General features: G+C 43.1%; 1 protein-coding gene across 4 annotated transcripts; it reads right to left on the bottom strand.

Annotated features, from left to right (window-relative positions):
- Window positions 1–373: 373 nt before the first annotated feature.
- On the bottom strand, window positions 374–16,104 carry zmp:0000001167 (protein phosphatase 1 regulatory subunit 12A). Of its 4 annotated transcripts, none has more exons than XM_051381846.1 (25): window positions 15,727–16,104; window positions 11,471–11,601; window positions 11,125–11,243; window positions 9,704–9,860; window positions 9,382–9,526; window positions 9,208–9,282; window positions 9,006–9,085; window positions 7,603–7,808; window positions 7,370–7,479; window positions 7,086–7,280; window positions 6,908–6,990; window positions 6,720–6,809; window positions 6,449–6,550; window positions 6,260–6,361; window positions 6,021–6,111; window positions 5,786–5,908; window positions 5,591–5,693; window positions 5,385–5,488; window positions 5,155–5,214; window positions 4,989–5,011; window positions 4,823–4,886; window positions 4,593–4,697; window positions 3,442–3,492; window positions 3,160–3,210; window positions 374–1,723 (listed from the first exon to the last, which is right to left on the bottom strand). In XM_051381846.1, the coding sequence occupies exons 1-25, from the start codon at window positions 16,000–16,002 to the stop codon at window positions 1,637–1,639; spliced, it is 2,733 nt and encodes a 910-aa protein (XP_051237806.1). In that variant the 5' UTR covers window positions 16,003–16,104; the 3' UTR covers window positions 374–1,636. The 4 variants fall into 4 exon arrangements, with proteins under 4 accessions (XP_051237806.1, XP_051237807.1, XP_051237808.1 ...); XM_051381847.1 differs by having other exon boundaries at window positions 7,603–7,784; XM_051381848.1 differs by lacking the exon at window positions 3,160–3,210.
- Window positions 16,105–16,950: the final 846 nt, after the last annotated feature.

Raw genomic sequence — 16,950 nt, 5'->3', positions numbered from 1 at the left:
GAATACATCTTATGCTCGCTGTGTGTGAGAGTCGCAGTGTTGCAGCTGTTCAGTTCCCCCTTTTTTTCCTCTCCCCAGTGATGTAGGACATCTGGCTACCAGAAAACAGAACAACCGTACACACACAGAGATGATACAGTTATAATGTGGATGAAGCAGCAAAAAGGAAACAACCAGATGACCACAAATGGCAAATGTGAGCAATTTGAAGTCGGTCACAGCGTATTACAAAAGGAGCCAGGAGTCCAAGTAAGATTCAGTGTAGTGGATGGGTACGATGTTAGGATGCAGTAACGTCATATTTTCAGTTGAATCAAAAGTTTTAACGGTGGATACAACTTCTCACAGTGTCCATAAAAACCCAGGCAGTCGCTACAAACACAGCTTTTTTTTATTAGGGTGCAGACATCCATTCAATATATTAGAAAACCAACATGTGAAGAAAGGCTACATGGAATTTTACTTCAAAGGGGTATTATTCAAGACGAATATTTATACACAGATAATATACATAACCATGCTCCCTTGCAAGAGAGGAATTGACAATGAAAAACTATGAAAATAATATCTTTTATCAATGGTAATAATTAAAACCATTCATATCATAAGAGGCTTTTACAGAACAGCAATTTCTATAATTGTGCAATGACCTTTGACCTTCAGCTATGGGCTAACTTTTCCCTCCACTTACTAAGTGAGAAGGTGCTGCTCTGAAATACGTTTGTCTGTCTGGAGGATGGGCAAAGCCTCACAGATCTTTTATTGCTTTGCAGAGAGTAAAGTGCTGTGGTCGACTGACCTGGTTCTGTGGTCATTTTTTCTTTTAAGAGCATGGAGTGTGTCTGTGGTCACAAAAAATAAAAATGTATGTGGGGAAGTGCATAGGTGGAGAGGTAGGTGGGTTCAAACACTTGCATGTGGAAACAAAACAACCCAACAGAGCTTCATGGACTTCCCCCTGTTGTCAGGACATTGCTGAAGGTAAACACAGAGCCTGATTTCAGAGCTGGTGTTTTTTTTTTTTTTTTTTTTTTTTACAGAACTACACCAAAACCTTTACTGCTTGACAACACCTAACATTTGAACTGTGAGTGGGGTTAATTCGTGAATGTGTGACGTGAGTGTGTTCACAAAACAATAAATACTAAAAGTGGGAGCTTTAAGGCCCAAGCTGCCTTGTGCGCTCGTGGAATGTGCATCGAGGAAGTATGTAATGCACGCATAGGAATGTGTGTGCATGTTAGTGTTCCCCTGATGCACAGTCGTGGTAGATGTTGTGTTTTTTGTGTGTTGCACCAGCCGTGGGCATTCTGGCTGTTGTTGTCAAGTCTCATGTTGCTACTGTGGGAGCCTCCGACCGTAGCCACAGGCCTTCATGCCATAGGTCTTCCTGTGACAAACGGGCATTAAAAAGGCACACAAAAGCCACTCCAGCTGTTCACAGAGAGGCATCACAATCCAAGTCAAGCTGTGGTGTTCATGTACGTAGGACATTCTGCTGCTCCCCCCCTCCTCTCGCTCGCTCTTTGGCACTGGGAGGAATGTGTGGAAGGAGGGAGGGATGGATGGAGGGAAGGAGGGAGGGGGTTCCCTGCTCTTCGTGTGTGTCTCTCTCTCTCTCTCTCTCTTTCTCCGTCTATTTGGAGAGTTTGCTGATGACACGGATCAGTGCTCCATTTTCATCTTTGAGACGCTGGTTGTCTGCTCTCAGGTCAACCAGAACCTGGTGGTAAGAATTGAACTCACGTTAAAAACAAACCAAGATATGAAACCAGATTGAATTTAATTACCTCCGCCAGGGGATTTGTTTGTTTGTTTGTTTGTTTGTTAGCAGGATTATAGAGAAACTACTAGCCTGATTGTCATGAAACTTGTTGTAGCATAGTGATGCACAAATGTGTCAAACAAACCTGTTACCACAAATTAAGATGAGAGGAGAGGTTGTTTTTCTTTTGCTCCCATACTCTCATAAGTTTGGTCATGGAATGAGACAATGATGAGAGCTGAAGACAGGTTGATTGAGATGTGGACAAACAAACCACAGGGATCATTATTTCTGATCATTTCAGTTGTTATCCATCTTGCTCTCTTGGAAGCAGAACTAATAAACAAATCCTCAGGTAGTTTGACATTTTGGGATATACGTTTATTTTCTTTGTTGCTGAGAGTTAGATGAGAAGATTGATACCACTATTACCAGTCCGTCCAGTATGAAGCTGGAGTTGTGTGCTGGACAATTTCTAGCTAACTAGAAATGTATGGGTGTATGCATGACAATGCCACAAGTGCATTTTCATTCAATGAAAAACTTATTCCCTAAGCCTCAGGTACACAGTATAGTACAGTAATGTCATGCTATCACACACAAAGGTACACATGGTATTACAATATAAACAATAATCAAAAACTGAAATATGGAAGAGAGAGCACGGTGGGTTAGTGACTACCTGTCCCTGTTAAAACGTCTTATTGCCAGAAGCTGGCTTTAATAGGGGTGTACCTATTAGTACCTTGATGCTACGATATCGCTTACCCAATAGTAGCAGTGAAAATAAATTATGTTTTGGATAACGTTTGATAACAGCTTGTGCTCTTTTCCTGCACCTAGCACCATCTGTCTCATCCAGATATGGCTGATTGCTCCCTATTATATTTGCTTCACAATCAACCAGCAGAGACTGACATTACCCTTAGTCAGAGCCACACTAGCTCCCTTGTTTCCAGTCTTTGTGCTAAGCTAAGCTACCAGCTGGTGGTGGTAGATTTATAATTACCATAAAGAAATGAGAGTGATATCAGTCTTCTCATATAATTCATGGCAAAATATCAAACAAGCATACTTTTGTTGTCATGGTATCATTTCACATTCACAATTATGAGAGTGTAGAGGTCAGGTGGGTAAAAACACCAGGTTGAGGTAGATTGGTAGTTAGGTTGGCAAACAGAAACATTTATTCATGTGAAAAACAAACAACCCAAACTAATCTATCACCTGTAACAGAAAAAGATATTCACACCTCCTGAAAACAGCTTCAGAGAGAGTGTACGGTATTAAACAACTCTGCCTCCACAAAACTGCTGCCCTGCTCAAGCTAAAGCCAAGCTAATCAAGCAAAAGCATGCAAAGTGTCTGTGGCCATGATAAGAATGTCTCCTCACCTTTAGCTCCTCCTCCAGCTCTGCCATTCGCCGCTCCAACATCCTCCGGTCCTGATGCCAGGGAGACGTGAGGGAGAGTGGGGGGGGGGAGTGATGTAGAGAAGAAGAGCCACAAAAGGTGAGTGGAAACAGGTGAGAAAGTGGTTCAAGTGGAGGGAGGAGAGGAGAGAGTGTCAACCGACAGCAGGGGTGGCAGTAGTGAGGCAGTTGAAGCTACAACAACAACAACAACAACAACAACAACAACAACAACAGGTAACATCATCAGCAGGGATGCATTACCTTTCTCTCCAGATCCAGCAAGGCTGAACAGTCACTGAAGCGCTCCTGTCTCTGTTGGATACAACAAATCAACAACATTAACATCATCAAGGCAACATTAGGTTTACATGATCACGAGAAGGCCCTTCTGAGGTACTGTAGAAACATGGCGGTTCAACATGGCGGACTCCATGGAAGACAACCCGCTGCATCTGTAGATATAAAAGGCTCATTCTAAGGTAACAATGATTACGACATTCAGGTGATTATACAGTAATGATGATTTTATTTCTGCCAATAGATCCTCTTAAATGTTGCATTGTGGACCTTTAAAGGAATAGACAGGGAATAATAATTCCCACTAGACAACACAATCTCAATCTCTGAATGATGTTTCCGGCTGAGGTACAATGTGTATAGTTCTTGTTTTCCTTTCGGGATAAAAACCCTGAAATGTTTATGTGACGTCCTGAAATGTGACGTAACAAGAGCACAAGTAGACACGAGTCATTAAGTCTGTTAACTGACTCAGACGTGTCAGTTCGACAGAGATATCTTGCTAACATTACACACCATAGGGTTCTGGTCATAGATTAAGTAAGGCTGTAGACCTATTGCTAATGAATTCAACTTCTCATTATCAAGAGGATGACTGAATTAGTTCTACTTTTAGAAGTTCAACATTTTCCCTTTAAAAAGGTCTAGTGTGTAAGATTTAGGAGGATCTATGGAATATAATATTCATAGCTATGTTTTCTTTAATGTATAATCACCTGAAAATTAGAATCGTTATTTTAAAATTAACCTTTTATATCTACAGACACCGCAGGTTGCCTTCCACGGAGGCAGTTATGTTGAATTGCCGATAGGGCCTTTTTAGTTTTTTTACGCATTTCGCAGCCACCGTACAGTTTCTCCTTCACACTTGGAAAGGAAACTTATGATATATTTCTATCTTCAGAAACAGTATTGGTGATAACCAGGAGGCTTGGATAAGCAGCATGACAAGAGATAACCACCAGAAAGGAACACAGAAACAGGAAGTCCAAGAAAATATCTGAAAAAGATCTAAATACTGGCCACAGTACGATTACCAGGTTTTACCACTTTAAGATGCTTCCCTTTGTATTTGCATTTGTTTACAATAACAGTTTATGCGTCTTTGTTGTCACCTGTGTGGCCTTTTCCAGGTCCAACCTGGTCTGACTGACAATCCTCTGGGTGTCCTGCAGCTGAGACTGGAGCTGACTGTTTTCTCTGGAGACCTCCTCGAACAACTAACACACACACACACACACACACACACACACACACACACACACACACACACACACACACACAGTAAATAACTGGGACAAACAAAACTAATTCTGTGACCTCAATATCAGTTTTGTCGGCTGACCTTCTTAAAATCCTTGGTCTCGGAGCCTCCTCCCTGGGTACAGTCGTTACAGGATATGTCCGACCTGAGTAGACGAGCAGAGGTCAGAGATACGGCTATCATAGAGACTGTGCTGACAGAATGAAGACAGACGGCAAATCAAACAGGTCAAAGGTTGAAGTCATACCTGGAACTCAAGTGTCGGACTGTCTGTAAAAGAGAAGACAAGCAAAACGTTATGGCCAGAGTCTTAGGTTAGAGTCCACTGAAAACACACACACACACACACACACACACACACACACACACACACACACACATTCACACACACACACACACACACACACACACACCTGTGGATCCAGCCCACTGCCTGAGAACTCCTCCTCTCCACTGGGGTCATTGTCATCACTCTGCAAATGACACAGACAGCACAACATGTTCCTATCAAACACTAAAGTCAAGTTACAGCATTATTACCCTTTTTGCATTTGCTCCTGCTGAATTTGTATTTTCTTGTTAGCATGGTTTGCTATCCATCCTGAATTAATTATCCAGATAAAAAGATGTTTCCAGTGTTTACCTCCCCGGTCCTCTGTGCCTTCCTTCTGGCCCGAGCCTGTCTCCTCTCTCTGCGCTCCCTGGCCCATCGCTCCGTCTCACTCTCCCCTGTGCTGGCCTCAACATCTGGAATGAAGCCAGACATCAGATTTAAGAGCAAATCAAATATTTCAAAGCCACGTTGTCAAGTTCTACTTTTTCTTAGAAAGGGAAAGTGGTGATGCGTACCTCTCCTGTCAGATGTCTGAGGCCGTGGAGCACCAGTGGGCTGTGTGAGGCCCAGCAGGTCAGACTTCTGCAGACTGGCAATACGAGACCTCCAGCTCACTTCCTGTAAACACAGCATCCCCTGCTATGTGATGTCATATGACATTATTTAAGAGCAACCAATGTGGGCCTATAACTCTGAAATATGGCTCTTACCCCTTCCTCTCCCTTCTTTGCTTTTGCTTCCTTCTCTTTCTCTTCCTCCTCTTTCTTTTCTTTCCCTTTGTTGTCTGTCTTCATCGTCTTCTCTGCTTCCTGCAGATCCGTTAGCGTCACCCCCTTGATAAAAAAAAAAAAAAATTATAATATAGATAACATGAGCTCATGTGCCACACAGACGCAGAGTGCATCTAGGTTCAGAAATTAGAATCTGAGCAGGTGATGTTTATACTTGAGTGGAACGGCGGGACTGCCGTGCGTGTCGGGAGCGAGCCTTCCTCTGTGCCTCGGCCTCCTCATCCCGCACTGGTGTCAGATACGATCTACACAAATCACACACTTTTAGATTCAATGCAGCACCATCAGGCCCACAGTTTACAAACACCAGGCCTTTGCCATCCACACACACGCACACGCACACGCACACGCACACACACACACACACACACACAGAAAAAAGCCCTGACTCACTTGCGCCTCTGCTTGGTCTCCTGTTCGCCTGTGGTCGTGTCTCGAGAGTTGGAGGTGGTGACGGCAAAGTGATCCTTCTTTTCTGTCTGTTCCTGAGGAAGTCTTAAGGAGACAGTTAAAAGGTGGCTGTCGGATCTTTAAATAAGTGAGGAAAAAAGGAATTGGAAAATGAGTATAAAAATGAAATACCTCTGGGCCAAGACACTATTAAGGCGACTGAGTCCAGCAGAGCTTGTTCCTGTGCTAGCTGAGGTCACAGTGGGGTCATCCAGTCTCTTTCCATAAGATGAGCTAGAAAGACAAAAGCCAATTGGAAATACAAAGGCATCTTTCACAGCCACACACAAATAATTAGTATTCACTGCTCGGGGAACGTAATAAGCTGTGACACTGCAAAAACAATCACACGCAAACAAGAGAGCAAATGGATACAGGACGGGCAGTGAGTAGCATGACTGACCTGTGAAGCAAAGAGGGGGTGGAACTAGTGAGATCATTCCCTGATTGACTATGAAGGCGCCGGGTGTAAGAGGAGCTACGGCTTAGCCAGCTGAGAGAGAGACAGGGTGACAAGAGCACATATGCAGTGACTCAGAAAAACACATTCTGGTTTCACAAGCGCAGAAGCACATATGAGCACAGGCCCACCTGTTGGAGTTGTCAGTGCTGCTGTCGGGAATACTGACGAGTCTCCGCGTTGGGATGGGCGGTACCCGGGCGAGCCTCGGTTCCTGAGAACGAGGAGCGAGATAAGTTTATGTGAATCAGCGAATGGAAGCTTCACGGGTGTAGAGATCCTTAAATCTTGTGAGCGCCCGGTGTGTACCTTGGTGTCGGCCTCAGAGCTGAGGCGGGGGCTGGAAGCAGAGCGGGTCATACCCAGGGCAGTCTCTGGAGGTCTGCTGGGGTCCTGGCTGGAGTCTGACAGTCCAGCTGAGCCCAGAGTCACCGAGCTGCCCGCCTTCCTCAGAGACGTTCTCCAGGAGCCCGGGGCCTCAGTGGTTGGGGGCTTGCTTGGGTCCTGGGATAGAGCCAGTAAAAGTCATCATCTTTATTGTTCAGTGCTGTTGATACTTTATGATCTCTGTATAATATCTCTACGTGTTTGACCTTTTTCACTTGGCTTGCAGCAGTACTCGTTGACATGGAGGTAGGAAGAAGGCTGGTGGCGTTGCGTTTGTTGTTCAAGTTGTTTATGATCTCTCGGTTTTTTGCTTTCTCTGCAACCGTGCAAAAGTTAGCAATTAATAAATCACTGGTAAGATCATAAAAAAAAAAAGTCATAAAACCCATCTGATAAAACACTTGAAATACAATCTGTCTCTCTCAGCAGCTTCTCCTACCTGACTCTGCGTCGCTCTCCGATTCGCTCTCCTCCTCCGAGCTGGAGCTGCTGGAGGCCTTCCCCTGGCTCTGAGACTGGCTCTGTCCCGTCTGACCTTCCTCCTCCTCATCCTCGGCCGGGCTGCTCGGCAGGGCGGGGGGCGGGTGCTTCTCGCGCTCGTGGAGGCAGATCTTCTCCTTGCTGCTCATACGAGAGATAGAAGTCCTGCAGGGGCGGGGCCAAGGTGGGGTGGAACAACAGGTGGCATGCAGGGAGCTGATCAGTGAGGGCAATCATTCCATGTGCAGCCAATTAGAGCGAGCATGCAACACTTCAGTGAGTGAAACAGTGGGTCACTTCCTGTGAAGCCGTGTGTCTTATCACTGGTTATGTAACGTCAACCAGCAGCTTCTTATTTCATCACTTATCGTACATGTTTTACAATCTTTGGTATGTGATAAGGCAAACTTTACACAAACCCACAGGGGCAAAACAAATGACAAAACAATATGTGTCCCAACTACGTACTGTATACTACAGCACTTGCTTTGAACTAATTACAAAGTGGACTATTTTGGCTTTCAGTATGCAAGAAATTAACTTATATTGTGCTTTAAGTTCTGAGCATCTGCCAGTCAGAACTGGTAGGGTTAGGCGACATAAAAGTGTCAAGTGTCACAGAATTAACCCCATTGTTAATACAGCTGTAACTATCACTATATCATCGATGGGTGTATTGAGCATTGGTAATGTTAATGGTCCATAAACTATTACTGTCTTCTTACTTTAACCATAAACAATTTTGCAATGGATTTTTCCAAGACCGAGTTATAAATGCTCTTTCAAAAGTTATGTTAGTTTATTTTATCATATAATTTTAGTTTTTTTTTTAGTAATACATTTTTATTTTCTTTTTACTGTTAGTGAGACAGAGTTTCTTATTTTTCTCTCTCTCTCTCTCTCTCTCTCTCTCTCTCTCTCTCTCTCTCTCTCTCTCTCTCTCTCTCTCAAAAGTGTCCATTAAAGCCACACTGAATTTAAGTATGAAAGTTGGTATTTTACACTATATTATATTTATTTAATTCCTCCAGTATGTGCACATTACACACTGTAACAGTTCCAGTAAGCATTCAGTATGAACCTGGGACACAGACTGTCACTGACTGCTACCTCCACCCAGTGTAACGTCAGTGGGTAGAAGTAACATGGGTCAAAGGAATGCTGGGATTGTTAACAACATACCTGCATGCAAACTACTGGTACTGGGATTACTGGGATTCAGCTGAGGGACAGCGTAGCGTGTGCCCACACACACACACACACACACACACACACACACACACACACACACACACACACACACACACACACACACACACACACACAAAAAGCATGCCCACACACCAACATACTGGCACTGACCTGCGTGTGCGAACTGGTACCATGGAGATTTGCGGGCTGGTCTCAATAACAGGAGTCTGTTTCTCTTTCTCGCTGCGTAACTGAAGAGATATATAAACACACATAAACACAGAGAACATTCGCCGCTGTATTGCTATCAATCATATCAGGTTTATCTAACTGAGTGAGATCGTCGTGGAGCCTGTGAGAAGGCTAGACTCACGGCGTTCTGTTTCTTCTGTAGCTCCTCCAGAGTGTCCGCGAGGTTCTCATCTGCAACATCTAGAGGTGTTTGGCCCTACAAGGACATTCACAGTGCATCATCAGTCATAGCAAAAGTAGAGGCTTCAATCACAAGAGTTTATGCCAAGTTAAAAGTTGTTTGTCTCGCCCTCACCACGTTGTTGACGGCACCCATATCGCACATGTTGTCAGCGAGCAGGGTGCACACCTCCTCCTGCCCCCAGTGAGCTGCTGCATGCAGGGGCGTCCACCCGTCAGTGTCCCTGCTGTCCACATCCACATCACACTGCAACAGCACCCTGAACAAGGCAAGGGAGAGGGGAGGAAAGAGGTAGGGAAACAAAGGAGAGTAAGAGAAGATGAGGGGAATATCCAGGAGGCTATGAATAAAAAAATGTTTTGACTTGGTGTAAAACCAAAATGAAACAAACGCTAACAAGCTGTCATTGCTCTCATGTGTGCGGACTGATGCTCACTTCAGGACTTCAATGTAGCCTTTGGCAGCGGCTACGTGCAGAGCGGTTGCCTTGGTGTTTGGGTGAGGTGTGAGACTGCCGCCTCCTGCCAGCACCGCCATGGCGTCCTGGAGCATGATCCTCTCCTCCTCCTTTCTGGCCATGTCCACGTCTATACCTGTGACACACACGTGAACAAACAGACACACAGACATCAGATTTTAGACCTTTGAAAACTAAAGAAATCACTTCTCAGTTTAATCTATAACACATACTGTAAGCTGCAGACAAAAACAGAATATTCAGTTTCCTATTCATTCATCTTATTTGTCATCTGTGATCAGTTACATGATGGATCGCTATAGTGTGTGTATTCGACAGTAATAAAAATACAAGCCTGGAGCCTCAGTACACTTCAGTGCTAAGGTCACAGAACATTTGGTACACAGTGACGCTGTCCTCATTTCTTTTCCTATTTTTGTCCGCTCAGAGCGATTTGTGTGCTTTAAATGTGACCGCTGGTAAAAACAGGACAAAAATGCTAATCATGTTTTGAGGCTATACATTCATGAGAAGGGTTTTAGAGATTTTACAGACTGATTTTCATCTCCGGTTTTTCACTCCAAGTAGTCTTGAGCTCTGTATCATTTCTGAATTGATTCTGTTGATAGAAAAATGTACTTGATGCTAAAGCCGTTGAGAACTGCTCATTCAAACCACATGGGAAATAAAGTAAAGAGACTAAAAGCAGCTAATCATCTACACTGTGCTCACAACAGCAGCAGCCTCCTGGAAGCTGACATTTATGATCTGGTACTTGATGTACAGACATAGTGTGTGTTTAAAAGATTGAATTTTAAAAGACCATTCAGTGAAATGACTAACTTTGCACTGGCATTCTGGCAACATTATAATATATTATTTCTGATAGAAAAGTGTTCTGTCAAAATGTTGGATGGAAATGCCAGAATATAGTAAAATAGATTTTGCTCTTTAAATAAGTAAAATATTAGTTGTGGATCTGATGAAAGGCAGTAAAAGGTTATAACTGAATACATCAATAAATAATACAATTAGTTCTATAATGTGTGTAAAAAGACATAAAAACCTTCTCTTTAATCTCTTCCCCTTATTATTCAACTCTTTACCTTTTCCATAGTAACTAATGATTATTTTACATTTTCAAATGTTTTTATTTATGTTATTGTGTCTATAAATGCAGATAATTATATATATTATAATTACAATCAGTAACTGTGGTTGATACCTAGCAACTGTTGTCATACAGCCTTGACTTTCCACATTAGCGTTTATTCTGAACATGTAACACATTGTGAGACTGTTATGAAGATCAAATGCACAGCCATGTCTCAACAGGACTGACAACGTTGGACTTAAAGTTGCAGTGGAGGTGTTAATGTTGGTACGGAGCGATTTCTCACCTTGCTTTTTGATTTCACCTTTGAGAAGTCTCTCCATGGCGTCTTCTGTGGCCACGTCCAGAGGAAGTTCTCCTTCACTGTTCACCGCCCCGACATGAGCGCTGTGCTCTATCAGGTATCTTCAAGAACAGAAACACAATCAACATACGGAGACACTAAATCCAGAATATAGTCTAATATGTATTAGTTTAACCTGACATCACTGTCATTGTTTATTACAATATCCTGCACAATGCCCACCTCTAAAATGACTCAAATCAAACGTAGGCCGATACTTTCTAAATGTTCAGGACTATTTGAATCCTAATGGCAGTGGTGTGACAGGGTGGAAATGGTCAACACTCACTTAGCGATCTGGATGAAGCCACAGGAGGCTGCAGCGTGCAGAGGAGTCCAGCCCTCGTTGTCCCCTCTGTTGACGTCACTCCCGCTCTCCACCAGAAACTGCACCATCTCAGCATTTTCATCAATGCAGGCCTGCCAGAGGACACACAGCCACATGAGGGATTGCTATACAAGTGTTTATTGTTTATCGTTTATTATGAGAATCCCCACTACGCACATTAAAAAAAAAGAAAAGAAACCAGACCAAAAAAAACGTCAGTGAGGGTCCAGTTTGGGTACAGTAGAGAAGGTCTTTGACCCACTTCATTGTGGTTTGTTGTGAAAGGCAAAACTGCAGTCACTTCCAGAAACTAAAGCACTGGGGCTAAAACAATGACTACTGTGTCTACTTGTTGTAATGACTTTCTGTTAAGTGGGGTGCTAAAAGCCTCAAGTACTTTCCAAAACATTTTGTGGCATAAGTGAAACAGCAAATCTATTTATCTGCTTTTCCTGAGGCTAGGTCTAGCTTACAAGAAAAGATCCAACTCAAGTCCCAAGACGAATCCCATGAGGATCTCATGGGATTATGTTATGATATGTTGTTTTAATTTCAGCTAATATTTATAAGAACAAAACTCATACAACTGGGGTATGTATGCCCCACTAATTTTATGATGCCAAAAAATTGTCTGGTTAATGAGTCTTTAAAGTCATCTCGCCCCACTGACTGCAAGTCAAAAAACTGTGGGGCAAGATTATTTCAGCCTGTTTTAATACAATCGTGTTTCAAGAATTTAAGTTAGTTAATGCTGAAACAAGACAGAATGAGGCCGATCTCGGCACTCTGCAATAATCCTTCAAGAGGGGCCTTTTTTTTTTTACTTTTGTTTAAGAAAATAGGGGTCTTACAATTCACTTATTGACAAATAAAATTAAAATAATGAAGATTTTTTTAGTAGTGTACATTAGCAACTAGCACTAAAACAGATAGGAAGAAACACCACATATTACTGTTGTCATCATACTGCTTCTTTTGTCTGGAAAAAAGTATATTATCATATTATCACTAGATAAAAACAGTACATGTTAACCTCATGGTGGCGCTAATCTGGAGATCACTAAAGTCAGTATGATTATGTATGATGAACTTAAATGTCTATAAAGAAACAGGAGTTGATTAACCTGCACTGGTGTGAGGAAAGGGCAGGCACATAACTTACTATTAATTAGTGCTGGGAAATCAGATGAACTGGTATACCGGTTTTAATTTCCCGTACATTATGAATCTTTCATATACCGCCATACTGACTGACAGCTGAAACAACTGCTGTAACTCTTCAATAGGCAGCCATATTGTTTTTGTTGCGCAGAGCTCTATGGTCGTGGGAAGCTGTGTAGCAGGTTACAGCTTAACTACACACCCTTCTTATTAATGGTTATAACTTTATAACACAACAATTAATAATCCACAACTAACCCTCTTTAACAGGGCGAAACACCATGGCCCCACAATCTGTGACAATTTGTTTCTTACTTGTCCACATTTGAGAAATATCTCTTTTAATACTTATAGACTTTGAGTATTTTACGTATGTATTATATATTTTTAAGTTCTGTTTGTACAACATTGCAATAAAATAAAAATACATTATGATTCCTAAATATACTGTATCATTTTGTGGTGGCAAGAAACCCCTATAGTAATTAAAAGCTTTCAGTATACATGACCTTAAAATGTTTTTATATTCTCTGTATTCCTGCCAGTAGAATAAGCCACTATAAACCTATATAAAGGCCATGTAAAAAAAGGTCAAAGCAACCTTTATGTACTTTATATTCCTACTTCGTATGTGACACTACCAAATGAGGAACATGTTTCTATGTCGGGTGTCATCACTAACAGCTGGTGAGATGACATCTGCTCAAAACAAGATTTGCACTCCCTAATGTGACAGCGTTTCCCCGACAATCATTTACCACAGTTACTCTGCAGGATGTCACCGCAGCAAGTGTCTTTAGAACCTCGTCCATCAGGCCGTCTTAAGCCACCTACTGTAAGAGGCTTTGCTTTTGGGCTAAATCAACTAATCACAAAGCTGCTACAAGTCTCCACCCTCCGCCATAATATGAGATAATTAGTCTGGTAGTAGGTTGGAAAAAAACACAAAAAAACATGGTCATTTTAAGGCTCGTAGCTTAATGCAGAGGCATAACCTTGCAAGCCAAAAGCAGCGTTCACTCGCAGCACAGGGGGAGCCCTCTCATCAAGTGGGTGCTCCAAGCTGAATGAATGAACAGAGGGCACTTCTAGCACCCTGCGCGTTACAAGGGTGCACAGACTCCTTCACTGGGTCATCAAGTGACTCATTGTGGAGATCGCCTTTGACAACAGCAGCTTGTGCTGTTTGAGGAATGTTTTCCATTTCTTCATCCGAAATCCCTTAAGTCCCCACCATGGGGAATTGGCAAAGGGAAGGAGAAAGAGAAAGAGAGACAGGGAGAAGAGGAGGAGGAGGAGGAGGGGGACAAAGGAGAGAGAAAGCATAGTGGAGAAGACAGAAAAGGCTTTGGATGGAGAGGATGGAAAGTTTGGAGAGTGTGGGCCTATATTTAATTCTGGTTGCCAGGCGACCGATGAGCAACAGGGGAGAAAGGGATGGAGGGCAGGAGAGGGACCACACCGGGTGACGGTCCGACATGTGGATGGACCAAAGGAGGACACGTTCGATCCAACATCCAGCCAGGAAACATGCTCACTTAGTCATCTGAACTGGAAGGCAGCTTCATCACATACATACTTTGATCAGGGGGAAAACACCAGTCGTCTCTAAGCATGACATCACCGGGGCGCACGCAGGCCAGCTGAGCTGCAATTCAGCTCCAGTGGGCAGGAAAATTAAAACATCTTTGAATGTTGACTAGCGCTAGTTAAGTCCACGTGACTGTGAGTTCACCTTATTGCGAGGAGACAGCAATGTGTTTATGACACACGGTATCATAAAAGCGGAGGAAACACTGCATCACTGAGGGCTTGTGTGACAGTGATGTTGTCCAGAGGGCTCCTCTGTGTTATGACTGAAGGGGAGGGGAGGGGAGGGGAGGGACCTTAAGGCTGAGCTGCATTAAGACTGGAACATGCTCGGAGAGAAGTGCAGCCAATTTGGGACATGCAAAGGCAACAATCTTCAAACTGCAATTAAAACCTTAAGGTTAAGTCATCTTTTGATTCAGCCAGAGATGGCCTGTTGATAGTCTTCTCTCTTACTTTCTTCCTTGATAAAAAATAATAATAGCTGTAGATCAGATGATGAAAACCTCTCTGTATTCAATGACCTACTATTTTACTGAGACTCCACCAGGGACTGTCTGACACCAGCCTACCAGTCGGTGTCGAAGATGATCCCACTGGCTCTGAGGGGACCGGTTTTTACTGTCTGCAGTCCTCATGTCCCTACATTGTATGCTTGAAAACAGTGGTGTAGTGGAGTCTGGAGAAGTGGCTATACTCTTAATTTATGCCACCCAGGAAAGAATAAATGTAGTGTTTTAAAAAGTGAAACTGCATATTTAGTTCACCCAAAAAGATGTGCCAGTAGTATTTGAACTTCTGCAGCTTGACTGGCAGACAGTAAGGGTCATTATAACATTAACCACATAAGAATCAATACTGGAGCACAGACACAACTACATAATTATACATTTTGAGTTAAGTATTTTCTTATTTCTTACTCCAGCCACTCATGGAAATTGTGAAAAACTATGTAATGCCTTCGCCATCCTATGAAAAAGAAACTCAGTACTGAGAGAACAGTAGTAAATGGTGTGTATCAGAGTGGTATTTAGATGTGGGTACACCCAATGGCGACTGCAGAATAAGTGGGTTTGCTCCATATACCTGCACTACACTGCTGGATAAAGCAGCCTGTAACTGACTGGAGACCACAGTGCGGATGGCCCAGCCTACCAACAGGCTCATAAACTAACTGTGGCTGTCTACAAAAGGCCACAAACTGCCGGGACTTTAAAAAAAACGAAAATAAAAGTAATGGGGTTCAGTTTCAAGTTAAAAAAAGAAACAAGAGGAGAGCGGAAATGTTTGTATTAACAGCATTTTGTTTTAAACTCCTCGGTAAGATGAGTTAACGCTTCCTCGCTGTGAGGGTCGTTAACGGATCAACCGTTGGCCGCCAGTTGAGCGACAGTTGGCCGCTACTTCACTCATTAAACCAATGAGCTCAGTTGTTAGCCGTTAGAGAGTTACGGTAACTTTCCTACCTGGTGAAGCGCTGTCAGTCCGTCTATGTTGGCGTGGTTGATGTCAGCTCCCTGCCGGAGCAGCGCTGCCACCTCCTCCCGGTCTCCGGCGGAGCAGGCGGCCATAAACACGGCTCCCTGGGCGAATCGAACTTTCGCCCGCCGCGTCCCGGAACCGCTCACGGTTTCCCGGGCCTCCCAACCAGTCCGATCCGTTTCCGAGCCCAGCCATCGCTGCAGCTGATCCTGCCGTCGCTGTTTGGCAGCTTCGGACCGGGAATGGTCAGTGGCCGCCATCTTCCCTGGTCTGTCCCGGACAGATTCAGCTCATGGTACGAAGAGAAGCGGAGTGGATGGTTTGGATTGAGCCTCCCCGGGCTGCGCCCCCTGGTGGACACACTGGAGACGAACCCGTGAACTTCAGAGCGAACTTCTGACTGAGTGGCAGTAGTATGCCGCCTTCACGTGATACTCGGAAATTCCTACGTCAGGGGGAGGAACCGTGTGTTTTCTTTCTTTATAATACTGCAGTGACATTTTATTCTCTTTTATACAACAGTCTACAAATAAGACAATATAGATATTACAAGTGTCACTTTCTCATAGTACTATGGTATATGTCCTTTTAGACGAGAGCTATATCATTTTCAGATTCTCCATATATTTGTATTCATAGTGTGTACTTTTTTTTATTTTGTATTATATAATGTGTTCATGTGCTTTGTGTTTTTATCTTGCCTTTTGTGTACTGCTGCATAAAAAGCAATTATCCTTTGGGGACAAATAAAGTAATTGTTTGACTGATAGATTATTTTTAAGATAGACTTGATTACACACACCAAACACACACACACACACACACACACACACACACACACACACAAATACAGGTAAAATAACTCATCATTCATGATTTAGTGCAAATACTCCATTGACACCAGTTCATTATAGACTAACTGTGACTGTGAGTTTACAAAATTTGTGGGGAAATAAAAGAGTGAAATTATAGACCATAAATAAACAGGATATTTACCTAAAGACCAACATAATATGTGTTTTGCAACAGATAGCCACTAAACAGATTCCATGCTTTCCAATCTAAAACATCAGAGGCCAAACTTATAAGACAAAACAGAGAAACATGAGCAGATCCCCATTTTCCCGACAGCACTTGGAGGCATTGTCACGTATCCACGCAACAATAATGGCCCATGTCGTGCGTAGAAATCTCTGTCATTTCCAAAT

This window comes from Dicentrarchus labrax, unplaced genomic scaffold, assembly GCF_905237075.1.
Source record: "Dicentrarchus labrax unplaced genomic scaffold, dlabrax2021, whole genome shotgun sequence".
In the NCBI taxonomy this organism is placed as follows: domain Eukaryota; kingdom Metazoa; phylum Chordata; class Actinopteri; family Moronidae; genus Dicentrarchus; species Dicentrarchus labrax.
The sequence above is the reverse complement of the archived record's forward strand: the minus strand, read 5'-3'. Positions and strand labels throughout refer to the sequence as shown.